At 59.8% G+C, this 12,618-nt stretch overlaps 1 protein-coding gene across 9 annotated transcripts in view; it reads right to left on the reverse strand.

Moving 5' to 3' along the window:
* The window catches only part of DYSF (dysferlin), a 107,795-nt gene extending 95,819 nt beyond the window's left edge, over positions 1–11,976 (reverse strand). For 4 of the 9 annotated variants that reach the window (XM_054203466.1, XM_054203460.1, XM_054203464.1 and 1 more), the window contains exons 1-8: positions 11,847–11,976; positions 7,223–7,278; positions 6,373–6,464; positions 2,762–2,867; positions 1,530–1,644; positions 1,187–1,380; positions 800–928; positions 1–63 (exon numbers count right to left, since the gene is read on the reverse strand). In XM_054203466.1, coding sequence (XP_054059441.1) covers positions 1–63; positions 800–928; positions 1,187–1,380; positions 1,530–1,644; positions 2,762–2,867; positions 6,373–6,464; positions 7,223–7,278; positions 11,847–11,934 — 843 coding nt within the window. In that variant the 5' untranslated portion in view covers positions 11,935–11,976. Of the gene's footprint in view, positions 64–799; positions 929–1,186; positions 1,381–1,529; positions 1,645–2,761; positions 2,868–6,372; positions 6,465–7,222; positions 7,279–9,403; positions 9,549–11,846 lie in introns of those variants that run through there. The other 5 variants (XM_054203465.1, XM_054203462.1, XM_054203461.1 and 2 more) reach the window with 2 other exon arrangements.
* Between the last annotated feature and the right edge of the window lie 642 nt (positions 11,977–12,618).

Raw genomic sequence — 12,618 nt, forward strand, 5'->3', positions numbered from 1 at the left:
CGTGATGAAGATGGGTGCGTCGAACAACTCAGCCGGCGACTCGAAGACATTGAAGAAGAAGGTCTGTAGGAAAAAGGGGTGAGGATGGAAGGTGGAGGTCTGCCCCAGCCTCCCCGCAGGGCATTTTCCTGCCTTCCAGCCTCTCCCATGCCCTGAGCTCCACAGGCTGGAGCCTCTTCCCCTCCTGTTAGGAGGGACCGTACCCCATTAATAGCAACAGCCTCCCGAACGGGCTGTGCTGGGTGACTTTGGTGGACCCCAATGAGCAACATCCTCCAGTTTGCTTTTGCTGGGCTGGTTCACAAAAGCACATGCAGACCAGCTCTCCCGGGGGGTCTCCAAATAAAGCACATGCACAGGCTGGAGCAGGCTTTAGGGACATCCCAAAAAGCAGGCTTCAGGGGCATCCCAAAAAGCAGGCTTGGAGCATCCAATGTGGGGACTGGGCTGGGGACAAGTCGCACGCGGCTGTCTGTGCGTACCCATCCTGCACACCCGGCTGCGTTGCCCAGCCCTGCCTGTGCACAGCCCTGCCCAGGACGCTACCAGTGACTCTGGGACATGTAAGTCACCTCAGAAAGGTGACCAAGGTGAGCCCTGCGCAAAGGCAGGCGATGCTGGGCCTGCCAGACCTCCCTGCTTCTCTCTGAGCTTCTCTCCCATTGCAGTCCCCATCGCCGCATCCCAGCCTCTGGGCTGCACTGGGGTTTCCATCACTCGGGACCCCAACCCATAACACTCCTGAGCCTTTCCCGACATCCCCACAAGCACACCTGGAGCAGAGATGCCCCCCCCTCACCTCATCAAAGAAGGGGCTGTTGCCTTTGCGTATCCTGGTCCTCTTGGTCTGCCCGGCGGCCGTCACCTTCACCACGGGCCTGATGTTGACCCCAGGGAGCTGCCGGGCCTCAATGACCCTTACTCTGATCTGGGATGGGAGGGAGGACAGGGCAGTGGGTCACTGGGTGCCGAGGGGATGGGATGCGCAGGAGGACAAGGGGAAGAAGAGCCACTGTGGCTGTATCTGACACCTCCACAACATCTCAGACCCTGTGGGGTTTGTCCAGCCCTGAGATGGGCATCTCAGGGTGCCCCTCTCAGGTGATAAACCCCCCATAGGACAGGCTGTGGGGCCTTGGGGAGGTGGCTTCAGGAGAGCAGCTCATTCCCACCAACCTCATCTCACCTGGAAGTCTTGTGGCTTGTTGGATAAAGGCTTTTTGGGTGAGCTCTTCCTCCGCTTCACCCCCTGAACATGGTGCATGGGGGGCTTGCGGGGCAGCGAGGGGGGCTCAGACCCCGGTGGCCCGGAGGAGGAGGAGGGCTCCGTTTCTTCCCCTGTCCCTGTCTGATCCTCCATCTCCTCCTCTCCAGCCGTCTCTGTGCAGGGCGAGAAAGGAGATGGAGGATGCAGGCAAAGGGGGACCGAGCGTTGTGAGACTGTAGGGTGAGGGGTCTAGCTGGGAAAAACGTGATGCTGCTGGGGAAAAGGTCCCCCCCCAGTGCCACACGTGAAGGTTTCTGGTTACCGGTGACCGTGTCAGACTCAGCAGCAGCCGGTGCTGGCTCCGGGGGGGCTGGAGGGGGAAACAGGGGGACAGCTCCTGGAGGGGGGATGTAGGACACTTGCAGGATGAGGAAAGCCTGGAAAAAAAGGAAATATTCATTACATAGGTGTCCCGAAACACTCTCCGGGGGCCTGAGCCTCAGCGCCAGATGCCACCCACAATGTTCTGCCCAGGCACGGGGGATGCAGCCGAAAAAGTGGCAGCAAGTCTGCAAATGCCGGGGAAAAGGGGCAGAGAAGGGAGGCGGCAGGGAAAGGTGTCCCAGGGTGCACGGGCACACCAGGGACGTGCGGGGTCCCAGCGGGGTGACCACCCTGTCCCAGTCCCGCTAGATGGCAGCCCCAGGCCGAGCTGAGCCGGGGCCGGACGCTGCATCCACCGGGAAGGGAGCGGGAGGGAGGGAGATGCCGAGGTAGAGCCAGGAAAAAGCTCAAGGAGAGGGGAACTGCGGGAAGGGAACTGCGGAAAGGGAAATGTAAGATTTAACAGACGGCGAGGGGTGTTCCCGCTGCTCCCCACAGAGCCCGGTGGCTGTGCAGCGAGGACATCCCTGTCCCATGGGTGCACGAGCTACAGCCCCTGCCAACATCTGCCCTGCAAAGAGGTTTATCCCCAGCAAAGCACCAGGGTGTCCCCAGCAAAGCTGTCCACAGCAAAGCTCTCCCCAGCCGCCAAGGTGAGGAGGAGAGGGGGACATATGGGTTGCAGGGAGGTGAGTCCCCCACACGGCACAGGATGTCCCCCTGTGAGCATGGACCAAGAAGCTTCGTGCTGCCCCCCTCCCCGACCCACTGATTTTGCTCCTTTAAAGGTCAATCTCAAAGCCAACGAGCCCAGGATGGGACAACCAGCATCCAACTGGGAGCTGCAACTGGTGGGGACATTGCTGACACTGGTCTCAAATGAGGAGCTGCAGCTGACTGGGACATTCCTTAAACTGGTCTCCAACTGGGAGCGGCAATGGTGGAGACATTGCTCAGACTGGTCTCAAATAAGGAGCTGCAGCTGCCAGGGACATTACTCATACTGGTCTCCAACTGGGAGCTGCAACTGGTGGGGACGTTGCTGACACTGATCTCAAATGAGGAGCTGCAACTGGTGGGGACGTTGCTCATATGTGTCTCAAATGAGGAGCTGCAGTTGACAGGGATATCGCTTAAACTGGTCTCACTGGTCCCCGCGCAGGGACTCACCCCAGTGCTCTGCTTCTTGGTGTCCAGCAAGGGGAGGTTGTAGGAGGCCGCCAGGCTGGGGGAGGAGAGGACATCTCGCAGGGGCACTCGGGCTTCTCCCAAAAACCTGGGGGTGAAGAGCAATGGGGTGGTCAGCAGGGAAAGGGGCCAAGGAGCTGCGGTTGGTGCAAACCCAGGCATCAGTGACCATCCCAGAGGGCAGGGGCAGAGGAGGGGACACCTGCCAGCATCCCTGTATGGCAGCTGCCCAGGGAGGACAGGAATGGGCATCAGGTGACTCAGGCCCAGCCCCAGTGAGACAACTAGGATGAGAATCTCTGGGGACTTTGCCCCCTTTTTATCAAGGAAAAGTACCCAAACAACCACGATGAGGAACCAGGAGCCATAAACCGAAGCGCTGATAGATTTTTCTTTGCCAATGGAGAAAACAGAGACACAGGGGGTTGGGGGTTTCACTGGAGGTAGATGAGATCAGAGCTGGCAGCCAAGGCCACTGTCTGTGTGCCACCAACATCCAGGAGGATTTTAAACCACCATAAAACTGATTTTCCCCTACTGAGTTCCTCCCTGATGCTCTGCTTCTGGTTAACTCTTCCCGTGCTGTGCCACCTCCCACCCCAGCCGGCAGCACTGGCTCCCCCGCAGACCAGGGCTGGCCAGGGAGCGTGTCCAGTGTTGCAGCCTAACTCCTCCCTGCCCAGAGCCAGGAAAGCCCTCAAACCGCTTTGTGCTGTCCTAACAGCACAATGAGATCATGGAGCAGGTCCTCCTGGAAGAGACGTCAAAGCATATAGAAGGCAAGAAGGTGATCGGAGGCAGCCAACGTGTACCTCCACCACAGGCAAATTGTGCCTGCCTAATCTGGTGGCCTTCTACAATGGAGGAACTACATCAGTGGATAAGGGAAGATCTACAGGTGTCATCTACCTGGACTTCTGTAAGGCCTTTGGTACAGTCCCCAACAACATTCATGCCTCTAAATTGGAGAGCTGTAGGTTTGATGGACGGACTGTTAGATGGATCAGGAATTGGCTGGATGGCTTCATCCAAAGAGTTATACTCAACAGCTCAACTCCCAAATGGAAACCAGAAACAAGTGGTGCTCCTCAAGGGTCCATACTGGGACCAATACTATTTAATCTTCATAATTGACATACATAGTGGGACTGAGTGCACCCTCATCAACTTTGCAGATGACACCAAGCTGAGTGGTCACTCAGGGTCACTGGAGGGATGGGATGCCATCCATAGGGACCTGGACAAGCTCAAGAAGTGGGCCCATGTGAACCTCATGCGGTTCAATAAGACCAAGTACAAGGTCCTGCCTCTGGGTCGGGGCAACCCCCAGTACCAATACAGGCTGGGGAATGGATAGAGAGCAGCCCTGCAGAGAAAGACTTGAGGGTACTGGTGGATGACAAATTGGACGTGAGCCGGCAACGTGTGCTCTCAGCCCAGAAAGCCAACCATATCCTGGGCTGCGTCACCAGCAGGTCAAGGGAGGTGATCCTCCCCGTCTACTCTGCTCTCACGAAACCCCACCTGGAGCACTGCATCCAGTTCTGGAGTCCCCAGTACAAGACAGACATGGACCTGTTGGAGCAGGTCAAGAGGAGGCCACAGAAATGGTCAGAGGGATGGAACACCTCTGCTATGGAGAAAGGCTGAGAGAGTTGGGGTTGCACAGCCAGAAGAGAAGGCTCTGAGGACACCTTATTACAGCCTTTCAATATATATAGGTGGCTTATAAGAAAGACAGAGAGAGACTTTTTACCAGGGTCTGTAGTGATGGAATAAGGAGCAATGGTTTTAAAGTGAAAGATGGAATGTTTAGGTTGGACATAAGGAAAACATTTTTTATGACAAGGGTGGTGAGACAGCGGACAAGTTTCCCAGAGAAGCTGTGGATGCCCCATCGCTGGAAGCGTTCAAGGTCAGGTTGCATGGTGCCTGGAACGACCTTATCTAGTTGAGTATGTCCCTGCCTAGGGCATGGGAGGGGTCGATTTTAGGGACACAAGGATGCTCAGAGGGCTGAAGCACCTCTCCTACGAAGACAGGCTGAGAGAGTTGGGGTTGTTCAGCCTAGGGAAGAGAAGGCTCTGGGGAGACCTTATAGCGGCCTTCCAGTATCTGAAGGGGGCCTACAAGAAAGCTGGGGAGGGGCTGTTTGCGAGGGTATGTAGTGGTAGGATGAGGGGCCATGGTTTTACACTAGGGCAGGGTAGGTTTAGATCAGACATTAGGAGGAAGTTCTTTACAATGAGGTTGGTGAGACACTGGAACAGGTTGCCCAGAGAGGTGGTGGAGGCCCCATCCCTGGAGACATTCAAAGCCAGGCTTGATGAGGCTCTGAGCAACCTGATCTAGTTAAAGATGTCCCTGCTTACTGCAGGGGGTTGGACTAGGTGACCTTTAAAAGCCCCTTCCAACCCAACATATTCTATGATCTTCAAAGATACCTTCCAACCCAATCCATTCTGTGATTCTATGATTTCAGACAGACAGCAGCCAAGACAGGGCATTATTTGCCTGTTACTGGTAATTGCCCCATTTGCTCATTGCAGCATCCATAGAGATGGGTGGGAATGAAAGACAGAAATCCAGGATCACCTTCGTGGCAGAGAGGGGACCACTCGTGAGAGCATCGCAGTCCCTGTGCGTCACGGTGGAGCGGCTGCTCCCCGTGCAGGCAGACAAAATCTCCCTGTGCCGGGAGCCAGGAGCCTTCTCCTGTTCTCCCCTCGCTATTTATAGGCACTCACGACGACACCAAGCTGGACCAGACCCAATTTCCACCTCCCCTGGCCTCCAGCCCAAGAGCGAATCCAGCATAGGCTCCAGCCCTGGAAATGGGATCCTTCACGCCGGGGCCATCCTCCCTGTCCCAGCCAGAGCTGGGACTGTTCCCACCCTCTGCTGCCCAAAAATAAATTACTTCCTGTATTTTTTTCCCTGTGCAAGCAGCGATCCCAGTCGAAGGAGCCCCGCACGCAGACATGGGTTGCCGGGGGGTGGCCGAGCTGCATGTCCCAGGGTTGGAGGTGACATCGCTGGCCGCTCTCACCTTCCTTCCTAATGCAGGGGGAGGGAGACCCCATCCCCATGGGGAAACCTCCGCTGCTCCCAGAGCGTGGGGCACTAGGAGCTGCCGTGAGAAAGGAAGCCGCCTTGGGTCGTTTGTTTTGAAAACGCCACCCTTCCTAGCTCCGCCGGCAAAGTGTGTTTGGGAAAGGAGCTTGGCAGCCGACTCACACCTCCCTGGCCAAGTGCCCATCACCGGGCCCTCGCGGCACCGGATTGCTCCTGGGGCAGGCGCCTGGGGGTGGTGGCGGGCACAAGGGTCCCTGTGTGCTCCGTGCCCTCAAACGCTGTTTTTTCTCCCCCGCTGTTGAGCAAAGCAGCCCAGAAATGCGGCTCTCGCCTCCCACCAGCCGCCCCCACTACAAAGGGCAGCTGGCGCTGGGGAGCAACACCCGGAGCCCGGGGAGAGCCCAGATGCCCTCATTGCCCACCCCAACCCAGCTGAGCAAAGCCTTGGTGTGCAAGGGCTGTGCCGGTGATGGGCGCAGGGCAAGGCGCTCGTGCCTGGCACCCAACGCTTCTCCTACCTGTTTCTCCCCACGGTCTCATGGTCTTTCACGACGATGGTGAGCTCGGCACCCGGGTCCAGGGGAGCTCCCTTCAGGTCCCACTCAAAGCCCTGGAGAGGAGGAGAGAGGAGCCAGGATCAGCGCCCGGCCAGGGTTGCAATGCTCACGCTGGCGTTGATCGGCTCCGGCACCTCCGAGGGCTCTTGGAGGTGGAGAACCGAAACACCAGACCCACTTCGCCATCACAGCACTGACAGCACAAACCTCAGCACCACGCATGCCCCAAACAAAATGTCCTGTCAGACCCACAGGAAAAACATGCCCCGGGCAAAGGCCTTCCCCTCCTCATGGATTAAAAGCGAACAAAGGAGAAAACAATGGGAGCTGGCACACAGTGTTTCTGTGCCAAAACAGTGTTATTTTGCTCACCAAAACTAACTTTTTTTAATTTTGACCCATGAAAGCACAGGTCAGGGTTAGAAGGAAGAAGGTGCTGGAAAAAATATCCTCCCCTGGGCCACGCTGATGAGTAAAACACGCTTGTTTTCCCTTCAAGCTGCAATATTTTTAAACAACTTCTTTTAATGTGCGTGCTTTGCCCTGATAAGATCTTGATGAAAGGGGAAGAGGCTGGAGCAAAAGTCCACAGAGACACAGCTCAGCCTCGCTCCTCTGATGCCAGTGCTGGGAATTTCGGATGCAAAGCTGCCCATGACAGGAACCATCCCCAAACCCTACGTGGGGTGGCAGCCCTGGGGCATCACAGAGGCCCCACGAGCCGTTGGTGCTTGGTGCACCTTGCTGGGCTTGTACCTGGCTGCCACAGCACCGTCCATGCCTGTGGGGACAGGGACAGGGGCACACTCACCTCGTTCCATACGGGGTTCACATTGTTCTTGATGACTTTAGTCTTCTTCTTTACACCTGCAGGGAGCAACGCACGCGAGTCAGACCGGTTTCCCCACTAAACCATGGGGAGAGACCCCAAAATTCAAGCCCCTCCCATGCACAGGTAGGGTTGAGAGCCTCCAGCGACATCCGCGGCTCCTAGGAGCAGGATCAGGCCCCACTCCTTGCACAGAAGCTGGCGGAGGGGGCAGGGGTGTATGGTGTGCACAGACAGTCTCTGGGACCCCGCTTTGAGCCCCAGCCCTGCACGAGCCTTGCTTGGAAACCCCAGGTAAGTCATCTCGATGTGCTGTGCCTCAGTTTCCCCATGAGCAGGGCAGAGAGTAGGCTCCTAAAGTCTGCTGGGTGGGTTTTGGGGCTGGAAGGTGCCACGGGGGATGCAGACATCCTCCTCCCTCCACTCGAACCTCGGTACCGTCCCAGAAGGGACCCAGAGCCCCTGTGAGAGCGGTCGGATGCTTGCACACTGAACCAGGGAGTTCACCACTGACACCCCCAAAAGATGCAGAAGAGGATGCTGTCACCTACTCTTGGGACCGCTCTTCGGACCACATCCCAGGGACCAGAGTCAGGCAGCAGCAGTTAAAAGCAGTCCAAAGCCAATGTCCCGAGGAGCCCCGGTGCCGGGGGCCTCCAGCCCTGCCTGAGGAGCTCCCCACCAGCTGCATCCCAAAACCACGACCCTCAAGTCACACCAAAAACCAGCCAAACGTTCGCTGGGCCCCAAGGGACCGCGTCACGGGAGGGACCAGGGGGAAGAGGAAAAGGAAGAGCCAAACAATAGCGGTGACTCAAACCCCGGGGGACACCAGCCAGGCGCCCTGCCGGGCCCTATAGATATATATAGGTACCCCAGACTGTGGATATGGGCACACGGGGCTGGTGGGGAGCCCAAGCTGCTCACTCAAAATATTCTCCTTTTTTGTTGTTTTAGCATCACTAAATTAATCTTTTCCTGCCTCAGGCTGCAAAGAGTCTCTACTAAATCTTCCAGCCCGGAGCTGAACCAGCCGCCAGAGGCAAGCTGGGGCCAGGAGTGGGGCAGAGCTGCCATTGCTCTGACACGGCACCTCTGGACAACGTCACCAAGCCGGGGAGACGTCAAGCACCCTCGATTTAAGGCACGTCTCCTGCTTATGCCTCATCTTCATGGGACGCCGAGCCCTGGAATTCCCCCCGCGCTCTCAGGATCACGATTTCACCACCAAAAGCTGCTTTCCGCTTTGCCGGCAGATGGATGGAGCCCACCCTGGCCGAGCACCCAGCGCCCACCACGGGATGAGCACATGAGGGGTCCCGGAGCTGGCGGGGAGCGGAGCTGGCTGGGCAGGGGCCGGCAGCAGCACCGTTCCCCCCTACCCACCCCACGCAGCACAGGAAAGGCTGGGTCAGAAGCCACTCATCCCTTTCCTTTCCTTATTTTTTTTTTCTAAAAATGGACATTTCCAACCGCCAGGAAACGGCTGCCAAAAAAACGCGACATCCTCCAGCGAGCGCTTTCGAGGTGCAAAGGCGACACTCCCTTCCCGGGACCTCCATCCTCCAGTACCCACAGCAATGGGGTAACCCCCTAGATAAGTGGTTATTCTTATCAATCTCATACTAGTAGTTATAAGACCTTAATGAGAGCCAAGCACACGAACGATTGAGAGCACCCAAGGGCGCAGCACCCTGCAGCAACGCCGAGTCCTGCTCTTTGCCAGAGCTCATCCCCGTCACCCCATCACTTTTAGATGCTGTGACACCGCGCAAGCGGGTGGCAGCGCTAAATGACCATCCTCAAGTCCCCCCCGTGGGAAAAACCCCTGAGGTAACGCAATTTCTCGCTGTGCCCCCCACCCCCCCATGACCCCGCTCACCCCAAAAATCACAGAGGAGGAGAGATAAAATTCCCAGCCCATCCCAGGGACCCTTGGAGACACCGGTGTCAAGTGTGTGAGCATGGCATGGGGATGCAATCAGATGTTAGGGATGGAAGGGGCTACAGTGCATTTGGTAGAGGGATGCGGAGGGGGAATTTCGCAAGGGTTTAGGATGAGGATGGGGCTTAGCAAAGCCCCGCAGAAGCCGGGCTTTGCTGGTGGGGGCTGCAAAAGCAAAAATCCTGCCCCACCCCAGCCCAGATTTGGGGTCCCCTCACCTCGGAAAGTCAGGCTGGCCACCGGGTCGCTTTGCTTGTCCCCCTTCTCCAAGTTGGGGAGGTGGCTGGCTCGTTGGAGCAAGCAACGCAGCATGGCTGGGCGATGGAGCAGGGCACGGTGAGGCCAAGCCGGGCTTGGCCCAGGGAAGGATCCGGCCCCCCCATCGCCGCCTCCCCCGTCCCGGCCCTCCCCGGCGGGCGGAGGAGGTGCCCGGGAGGCGACGCGGAGCGCCTCGGCGCGGCCGCTCCGGAGGTTGCAAAACCCGGGATGCTGGGAGCCAGGGGAAGTGACAAAGACCCGGGAACCGGGGATGCTGCGAACTCCGAGAGATGGTAAATTAAATTACCGGGATCTGGGGAGCAGCGAGGTCTGGGGATGTCCAAGCACCGGGATCCAGGGATGGCGCAAGCCCAGCGGTGTTAAATAAATCACCGGGAGCCGGGTACGCCCTGGGGATGGTAAATCACCAGGACCAGGGATGCTGTGAGCCTGGGGTGCTGCAAGCCCTGTGGGGGTGCCCAAGCATGGGGCCTCTGTGAGTTGGGGGTGCCTGAGCACAGGGCCCCAGGGACACTGCAAACCCTGGGGATGGAAAATCCCTGGGATTCAGGGATGCTGTAAACCCAAAGGTTGCAAAAGCACAGGGACCTGGGAATGCTGCAAGTTTGGGGTAACAAAGTGCCTACACCCAGAGGTGCTGTGAGCTGCAGAGATGCCTGAGCAGTGGATCCCAGAGATGAAATACCACTGGGAATGCCGGAGCAGGAGGACATCGGTAGGCCACCCTGGTGACACGGGAGCACCAGGACTCCAGGGGTGACACACCACAGGGCTGCAGAGCATCAGCATCCCTGGGATGGTGCAAGCCAGGGAGCTCCCAGACATAGAGATGCCACAGCACTGGGGACGTCTGCATGGGGGCCACAGGGAGGTCCCACTGCCAGCTGGGGGCTCCAAGCAGCCCCCAGCCCCTGCTGGGCTCTCACCACAAACCCATCTGCAAAGCGCAGCCAGCACCCGCTCTGCGCCCCCCGCACCCCAGGGCCCAGCTGACACCGGTGGCTGGGGCAGGGGGGTGTACGTTCCCACCGCCACCCCCTTCCCTGTCCCCCAGAGCAGAGACAGGGTCTGCCCCCTTGTCACAGTCCCTGTGTGCTACCAGCTGGCAAGGACATGGGCATATAGGAAGGAAGAAGCAGCTGCTGCTCAGGCCCAGCAGATGAAGGGACTCCCACAGCTATGACCACGCATGGGGACACCGTGACAACGGGACAGGAACTTCCATCCCATGAGGAAGGTCCCCCCAGACACAGGGACAGGCACGACTGCTAAGCACACAAGTGCTGACACACAGCCTCTCCTCCTGCTCACCTCGCTTGTTCAGCAAGGCCCAAAAATATGCTTTTTCATCCCAGGGTTTGCCAGAGCGTTGCAAACGAGCCGCCACATATCACACACTGCCGCATTTCACCTGTCACCCCTTGAGGGGGAAGAATTTGGCACCCAGGCTGGCACTGGATGGGTTCCAGGAGAGGTCACAGGCTGGTTGCCCCATGGCCATCGTCACCACCCAGGGGAACGGGGAGCTGTGAGGGCCCACCATGGCCCCCCATGCCCTGTCCAGCCCCCAGACACTGTCTTCTCACAGGGAGACATGGTGGAGCCCCTAGGCCTGTCAGAGCAACAGCTCAACCACGGGGTGCAGCCGAACAGGGCCCCCTCGATGGGGGGATGGCTGAAAAGAAACCCCTGGCAGAAGGAAACCTCTCCCGGCCGATGAACACGGCTGGAGGGGGCGGGGGGTGTTCAGGGCTGTTGGGGTGCAGGCAGGGGGCTGGGGAGGTGGATGTCCGGCAGGTCCCCAACACACCACCGCCCCCGCCCCTCGCCCACGGAGGTCCCGGGGAAGGGAGGCAGTGTCCCGGCCCCCACCGCGTCCCCTGGGAGCCGGGGCCCTCGGCGATCGCTGTCCCCCGGGAGCGCAGCAGAGGCCAGAAATAGCCCGGGCTGCCGCCGGTGCTGTGACCGCTCAGCTATGCCTCTCCCGGCCTAACCCCCCCCGCCCCGGGAAGGAGGGAGCCCGGGGGTGGGGGGGCGCGCAGGGGGGTCCCAGACACCCACTCCCCGGGCCGGGTTGGGGGGGGGGGGCGCCGCGGCCACGGGCCCCACGGGGTGGGGGGGCGCTGCGTAGATAGCGCACATCATCTTGGGGGGGGGGGGGGGGCACATCAGACAGAGCTAGGACCCCGCGGTGGGGGGGGGAAACAGGGAATGGATGAGCGAGGGGCTGGAGATGCAGGACCCCCACCCCCGCCCGGGTTTCAGCGCCTTCCCTGCCGGAGGGGCAGAGCCCGATGAAGGCCCCCCCCCCGCCCCCGACCCGGCGGTGCAACCAATGCTCCCCCCCCCCCCGGCAGCCCCCACTCCCTCCCCGTCCCGCACCTCCGAAGGCGGCGGAGCAGTAGGCATCGCTGATGTCCGTGTCCGGTGTGCGGACATTTTCCGCATGGAGGATGAAGACGCGGAGCATCGCCCCGGCCCGGCCCGGCCGCCTCCCAGCCCGCCGCCCCGCTGCACGCCCCCCCCCCCGCCCCGCTCCGGCCGGTACCCGCAACCCCCCCCCCCCGCCTTAAAGGGGAACGGCTGTGGCCGCCGCTGGATGAGGCCGCGGGGCTGGATGCGGCCCCGCAGGCGGGAGAGGGGGTGGGAGACACACAGACACACGCACCCCCCCCTCCCGGCCTTGAATGTGGATGGAGAAGCCCCGGGAGGATGGACGGGGCGGGGGGCTGGAGGCTGGCACTCCCCTTCAGAAAGGGCAGGTGAGTCCCCCCCCATGGGGACCCTGCAGGAGAGGGGTGCTGGGGTCCAATCACCCCAAATGGGGCAGGTGAGGGGGCTCTGCTCCCCCGCGGGAGGGGCACGGTGGCCCATACCATACTCTTACCTTTGCTTGCTTCCCAGGGGTGGGGGCTGCTGCAGGAGCGAGAAACCCACCCACCCACTCCCCCCCCCCAAAAAAAAAAACAAACCCAAATGGGGTTTGGCCTATGCCAGGGTCAGCGCTGCAGCTCTGGGAAGGTGCCAGAGAGCCCCTGAGTACAGCCCCAGCCCCTCACCGTGACACCAGGGCCAGGCCTGGGGGGGTCAACATCACCTCTAAGATGGGAAAATGGGGGTGTCGGGGAGCTGAGCCGCACACGGGGTGAATCCT

Source organism: Rissa tridactyla, chromosome 5 (genome assembly GCF_028500815.1).
Source record: "Rissa tridactyla isolate bRisTri1 chromosome 5, bRisTri1.patW.cur.20221130, whole genome shotgun sequence".
Classification (NCBI taxonomy): domain Eukaryota; kingdom Metazoa; phylum Chordata; class Aves; order Charadriiformes; family Laridae; genus Rissa; species Rissa tridactyla.